This window comes from Abramis brama (assembly GCF_963993115.1).
Source record: "Abramis brama genome assembly, chromosome: 6".
Taxonomy (NCBI): Eukaryota; Metazoa; Chordata; class Actinopteri; order Cypriniformes; family Leuciscidae; genus Abramis; species Abramis brama.
In genome coordinates, this window is record NC_139968.1 from 42,693,460 (window position 1) to 42,700,644 (window position 7,185).

General features: G+C 38.3%; 1 protein-coding gene across 1 annotated transcript; it reads left to right on the plus strand.

Annotated features, from left to right (window-relative positions):
* Positions 1–664: 664 nt before the first annotated feature.
* On the plus strand, positions 665–3,814 carry LOC311085406 (uncharacterized protein). Its single transcript, XM_084117915.1, has 7 exons — positions 665–1,108; positions 1,266–1,580; positions 1,787–2,110; positions 2,314–2,607; positions 2,842–3,120; positions 3,210–3,353; positions 3,474–3,814. The coding sequence occupies exons 1-7, from the start codon at positions 1,075–1,077 to the stop codon at positions 3,491–3,493; spliced, it is 1,410 nt and encodes a 469-aa protein (XP_083974041.1). The 5' UTR covers positions 665–1,074; the 3' UTR covers positions 3,494–3,814.
* Positions 3,815–7,185: the final 3,371 nt, after the last annotated feature.

Genomic DNA, 7,185 nt, shown 5'->3' on the forward strand with positions numbered 1-7,185 from the left:
GCAGCGGGTTCCTCCTTCCCCTTGACGTCGCCTCTGTCTTCCATCACACCGGCTCCACCTCAGCCCTCGGGTTCTCTGGATCCACCTTCAACGTTTGTCGCCGCGGCATCGCCTCCAGTGCCAGCGATGTTGCTTGATTCCTTCGGCTCTGTGTCTGCGGATCCACATCTCTGTTGCCTCAACACCACCTGGACTCCTCCCTTCCTCGTCCCTCGTCTCCGCCGTGGGCTGTCGGCACTGGCAAGCTCTGGGTCTGTGCTAGCGGACTATCTCCACCTTTACCGCCAGGGGATCATCGTCCACTCACCACCATCCCATCAACATATTCTGAACCACCTTGAACCCTTCAGTTCCGTCTCCTCCCAGTCAGCCGTCCTCTGCCTAAACCTCCTCCAGCTTCCTCTGCCGGCATGCCCACCCTTTGCCATCTCTTCACCATCTCCTGCCTCCTTGCCTGCAGCTTCGCCTCGGCCACATCCAAAGTAACCTCCATCCCTAGATCACTTCTCTTGTTACGGCGCGAGGTCACGCCTACCGGGAGAGGGCGTTCAGTCACAGTATGTTCAGTGTGTTTAGTTTTCATGTAAAGAATTTTACATAAAAGTTTACATAAAATACCCTTATAGAGGTAAAAATGCCCAAAAAAGGTACAAATCTATTTCACCATAATGGGAAAGTTAATTTCTGCCACTGCTGCAAACTAACCACACAGAATTTGAAAAGCTCCAGGATTCAGCTGTCCGTGATATATTTGATGCATTGAGCAAAATTGTTAACAAAACATGAAAACATGATCAAGTATGATTGACAGCTCACAACACTAAATAACACACCAGTAGATACAGATTTCTAATCCAATAGTTTACTCTTAGTTTTCATACAGGCCCATAAATGTAAGATCAGCAAAAGCTTGTTGATTCTCATGATGTTAAAGGAGATGGACGTGTGAACGGAAACATTGACTGAAGCAACAGCCAGATAAATATCACAGTTCAGTCGTGTTTCAGATCAATCTGAGTGTTTCAGACATTTTAAGAGTTACTATTGTGGCCTTTCAGTGAACCGGTGAAGAAAATGTTAGTTTTGCTCTGTTTGTGGCGTCTGGTTGGTGAGTTTTAAATGTGTTTTTATGGATTTTTTCTTTGTACTGCTGCAGAATATTAATCACTTTACATTTACATGATTAAAAGTATTTTAGTGAAGCTTCATCAAACCAACATCAAGTGATTTTAAAGCTTTAATCTGTGAAAAACTCTGTTCTTCAGGAGTGTTTGGTGATGATGAAGTGAAGTCAGTGTATGTGCGAGAGGGAAATTTTGTCACTCTTAACTCTGATCTTACTGAAATGAAGGATGATGATGTGATTCAGTGGAGGTTTGGAGATGAAAACACTTTAATAGCAGAAATCAATGTAACGGCCGACAAAATCACTGTATATAATGGTGGGAGATTCGGAGACAGACTGAAGCTGGACAATCAAACTGGATCTCTGACCATCACAAACACTATAACTAGAGCCTCTGGACTTTATAAACTACAGATCAACAATGAGATCAAGAGTTTCAGTCTCACTGTCATTAGTGAGTTAAATATTTGCTTCGCCTGTTTTATATTTCAATGACCACAAACTGTAATTAACCATTTAACTTTTTGTTTGTTCAGTTGTTTTATGTTACTCATTTCAAATTTATATTTAAAACTATTTACTATAAAATAAAATAAAAAATAAAATAAATATATAAAAACTGTTAATCTGAGATGAACTCTGTTTGTTCTTCGGGTGCAGGTTCTTCCAGAGGTGCACAAATGTCCGTGTCAGTGAAGCAGGGAGAACCTGTCACTCTCAAAATGCCTTTTCTCCAAATTCTGGATAATGATCTGATTCAGTGGAGGATAATTGGAAATAAAAACACTTTAATAGCTGAAATCAATAAACGGGCTGACAGAATCACTGTATATGATGATGTTCTTGATGGGAGATTCAGAGACAGACTGAAGCTGGACAATCAAACTGGATCTCTGACCATCACAAACACCAAAACTGAACATGCTGGACGTTATAAACTACAGATCTACCATATGAGGATGGATTTCTATCTCACTGTCTATAGTGAGTTAAATATTTGTTTCACCATGTTTTATTTTTAATTACAAAATACAATATTAATCCACACACCATTTTGCTTCTTTCTGTTGTTTTATATTATTCATTTCGAAATTAAATTAAAAACTATATTCAGTCATTTAAAAGTCTTAATCTGTGACAAACCCTTTTTCCATTTGTTCTTCATGTGTGTGTGTTTGATGATACAGGTGAAATATCAGTGATGGAGGGAGATTCAGTCACTATAAACTCTGATCTTACTGAAATGAAGGATGATGATGTGATTCAGTGGAGGTTTGGAAACACTTTAATAGCTGAAATCAATAAACGGGCCGACAGAATCACTGTATATGATGATGTTCTTGATGGGAGATTCAGAGACAGACTGAAGCTGGACAATCAAGCTGGATCTCTGACCATCACAAACACCACAACTGAACATGCTGGAGATTATAAACTACAGATCAACAGTGCGATCAAGGGTTTCAGTCTCGCTGTCATTGGTGAGTTTATTATTGTTTTCATTTCTTTTATTTATTGCAACATTAAAGCAAATCTGAAGAAGTATTCAATTACTTAAAATGTCTAAATAGCTTTTTTTTCAGGTTAATATTTAACTTTCTATTTCAGATTGTTTTAAATGCTCTACTTTTAATAATCTTGGTTCCTCACGTTTATTCCTCTGCTTGAATGTCTTTATTCGTTCTCATTTGTCTTTATTCTCTCATGTTTTCCAGCTCGTCTGCCAGTTCCTGTCATCAGCAGAGACTGTTCTTCATCATCTTCATGTTCATTGGTGTGTTCATCAGTGGTGAATGTGAGTCATGTGACTCTCTCCTGGTACGCAGGAATCAGTGTATTGTCCAGCATCAGTGCGTCTGATCTCAGCATCAGTCTCTCTCTACCTCTGGAGGTGGAATATCAGGATAAAAACACCTACAGCTGTGTGCTGAACAATCCCATCAGCAACCAGACCACACATCTGGACATCAACACACTCTGTCACACATGTGCAGGTACGACAGCGCTGATATTAGTTGATGTCAGCACTGATATTAGTGTTTATTGACTGATCTGATCTCAGTTTGATGTGTTTATTCCTCAGACTCTGTCCACTGGTGTGGTCCTACTGAAGCTGTGATCCGATTGGTCCTCTCTGCTCTGGTGGGCGTGGCTACTGTCATTATTGTGGTTTATGAGATCAGATCCAGAAGAGCTGAACGAGATCAAGCACATATTCACACATCAGGTACATGATTGATGATGGCATTTCTCATATTACAATATTTTCTCATCATTTATTAGCCTTCATTAATTTGTAATGACTTTTTATATTAATTTGTTGGCATTTACTTTTTTTTTTTTTTAGGTGGCTCATTTTCACCCTAGAAGATAATTTGAGAAGAAACGGCAACATATTTTCTCATTAATACTCAAAAGTGTCAAATGTGAGTGTTAGTCGTGATAAATACTGATTACCAAATATTGCGTTGCTTACTCTATATTAGTTAATATAATTCGCATTGCTTTCCTTTTTAATTTTGAAAGGTTCTCACATGTCTTGTAGTGTTATTATTGTACAGATCAGATGTCTCTAATACTGAAGCTCCTCTACTGGCTGAACATGACATATTTCTCTCAGATAAGACAATAATACTGCTGTCCATTTGCCATATGTATTTGCTTGCCTTTATCAATAAAGTTTTCTCACTCTGAGGTTCAAGAGTCTCTCCATGTTTTATTACATTATGTTGAGCGCCCCCTGGAGGAATATTAACTTTATGTATTGAAACAATTTCTGCACTACTCCACATAGGCTATAAAACTTTACATTATTTTAAACATTGGGTCTCATTCACTAAAGCAATAGTTTTATTTTTTAGCATTTATTAAATTATTTTATCATCCAAAGTGTTTAGATTTAGTATCTTACCCAATAAAATGATTTATTTTATGCAAGGCATCAGGTGTTTCCATGACGTGAAAAGACTGAAGCAACACTCGTTTAGGTTGTGTCCCTGTATGCTTTGCATAAAATGAAATGATTTACAGCAAAGTAATGATGTTATACATAAAATAAAATGTACACAAACCTGTATTTTACTGAAGATATGCACCAATTCAATGAATCAAACATTATACATTTTATTACGGAACTTCTGAAATTTTCAAAATGGAAAAAAACATTGGTGGTTCTGCTGGGCCCTTATCGTCCTAACTACAGCACTCGTGGGATGTGTGTGGGAACACTAACAAGGGCGATAAAGACTGCAGTCTCTATCATCAGTCGCCTCGAGACCAGGGGCTTTACTTTCACAGCTCTTACTAACTTGCCTCCATTACACTCGCCCCCCCAAACCTCATTCCCATCCGGGTCACGGCACCACATGTGACCGGTCCTCCTCAGCCTGCTCGAGCAAGTTTCGAACCAGCGTCTCCAACATGGGAGGAGGGCACACTAACAAGGACACTAAAGACCGCAGCTGACCTCTACTAACTCTTACTAGTTGGCCTCCTTTACACTGTGAGACTAAATAAATGATAAATTATACATTTCTAAATAAATTACACCCAGCCAACTAGGGTTGCCAACTTATGGAAAGGAAAATAAAGGACAATCGTGGTTCTTTATAGGAAAATAAGGCACAGAATAAGGGACACTCAAAATATTTGTACTGTACCACACAGTCAGTGCATTTCATTTCAGCATCTGCAGTTAAATATGTGAACAAAAGATGTATAAAAGGTTCTCAGACAAAATCATACAAAGATTTGTCTCAAAAAAATGGTTAATTCTCAATTTAGAGCGTATGCCTGAAAATACGGGACAAACTGCGTTCCGTATGGCTTTCATACTGGACACTTCATTGATGCCTTAAATACGGGACGATTCCGTATTATCCGGAACGGTTGGCAACCCCCAGCTATGCCTCAAAGACATGGCCGTAGCCGCTATGAGGTCACCGAGGTCTGGACCACGGTATTTTCCTGAGGTGTACTTTGTGAAATAATTGCCTAATATAGTAGGGGAGAGCGTGGCACAAAGTAACGCTTTTTGACTTTCTCATTTTTTGTAAATCTATTTATTTTATTATTTACTAAGTATTTATTTTTTCCCACATTAATTTCCCACATGTCTAGTACAATTATGTGGTTTTGTTTTATTAATACAATATATACTTTTTTCTTGAATTACCCCGAAAGAATGGAAGTGAACTGTGACAACATGCCCCATAGGTGGGGTACATTGTAACATGACCATATGACATCTTAAAATGTTATCTGATCTAATAAAAAAAAATATACAAGACAAACTAAAATATTTTCTTAAAGGGGTCATATAATGGTACATGCACTTTTACAAGCTGATTGTACTGAAATGTGTTTTGGCAGTGCCTGTACACAACCATCATAAAATGATAAAAATCCATCCAGTGTTTTTTTTTTAATCTCCTTATATGTTTTCCAATCTCTAAAATCAAGCCGTTCGACCTAGTGACGTCACACGGTCGGACGCCCCTCCCACGATTTGTGATTGACAGCAGCGTTTCAACACGGATATCCATGACGAACTGAAGCGAGTAAGCTGACGAAAACTCATCCAGCTTTCAAAAATGTGCGGTCACTGTTGAGCGGCTACACTGACGTAGGCTACGTCACGTACGTAGCCTAACTTTCTTTTTAGCAAGTCCGTGATAGGCTGTTGCAGTGTAGATTCCCATCAATCAAACAAAATCACACCATTCTTTATATTTTTAATGTTTTAATGATAAAGAATACAACATTAATGCAACACAAAATTAGCAACTATGATAATATAAAATATAAAGTAATTTTTTTAAGAGATCTGTGCCTCAAGTGGGGGGGCACAAGCATTTCTGGGGGCGGGCCCGGCCCCCTATGGCCCGCCCATAGCGACGGGTGTACATTTAGGCATGTATGTGTCTTCAGGCCAGGGCATTCATTAAACATGTGAAGTGTGAGGGAGATTGCACATTGCATGCTTGAGTTACAACAACTTTCTGTTTTATGCTGATAATAGCATGCTTTAGCACTTAGCTAAGCACATGTGTTTCAACTTTTAAAACAGTTTTAAAAGAGTTATTTTGCTCAGAATCACCGAAATACCTGGTAGTCTGCAATCAAAAGCAAAATATCTGATTATGAACTCAAGCTTTTCTCATAAAATTATAAAAGTCCCAAACTTTCTGGCAACCAAATTATATTTCTCTAAATGAACGATTACATTTACAGGTTACTGTATGTTTGCATTAATGGTCACTCATGAATTTTGTTGCAACAACACAGGCAAACATTATACATGTGATTTAGTGGCTTTTGAGTCATATGAACGTTTTTCTCTTTATTTTATCAGTACAAACATCTGTGTGTGTGGGTTGATCTGTCGGTGGATAAACAGCTTCTGCTGGATGTTTGTCGTCTCTGTGTGTGTCAGTAATAATAATTTATAATAATTATTTATTTATTGTCATTGCAATGGTGCAAAGAGATTACATTTAGAGCATCAATCGACAGTGTAATTTCATAAAGTGCAAGAGATCAACAATGGCATCATTTATAAACAGGGCACAGCGACAAGTAAACAACAGAAAAAACAGTATATGAGGCAAGAATCATTAGTAAGTTTGTGGCTGAAGCGTTTCTTCATTTTCTCTCCTGCTAATAAGAAGCTCACAATCTTCCACTCCACACAAAACATCTTTACACTGAAATAAAGTGAATCCATCAACAGTCAAATAAGAGTCACAGGTCAGAGGTCAAATATGATTGACAGCTCACAGCACTAAATAACACACCAGTAGATACAGATATCTAATCCAATATTTCACTCTTCTGCTATTAGTTTTCATTCAGGGCCAGAATTCATTTGAAAATGTAAGATCAGCAAAAGCTTGTTGATTTTCGTGATGTTAAAGGAGACGGATGTGTGAGCGGAAACTAACTGAGGTTGGGGGAGGATTCACACACAACCAGATAAATATCTCAGTTCAGTCGTGTTTGATAGCAAGTGTTTTCAGACATTTTAAGGGTTGCTATCATGGGCTTTTTTCAGAAAACCG

What these genes read in the sequence shown, in the direction of transcription:
- LOC311085406 (XM_084117915.1), top strand. Translation starts at nt 1,075, where the DNA reads ATGTTAGTTTTGCTCTGTTTGTGGCGTCTGGTTG. An exon ending in ACTCTGTCACACATGTGCAG is followed by an intron (nt 3,121 to 3,209) that starts GTACGACAGCGC and finishes TTTATTCCTCAG; the next exon opens with ACTCTGTCCACTGGTGTGGT. An exon ending in AGCACATATTCACACATCAG is followed by an intron (nt 3,354 to 3,473) that starts GTACATGATTGA and finishes TTTTTTTTTTAG; the next exon opens with GTGGCTCATTTTCACCCTAG.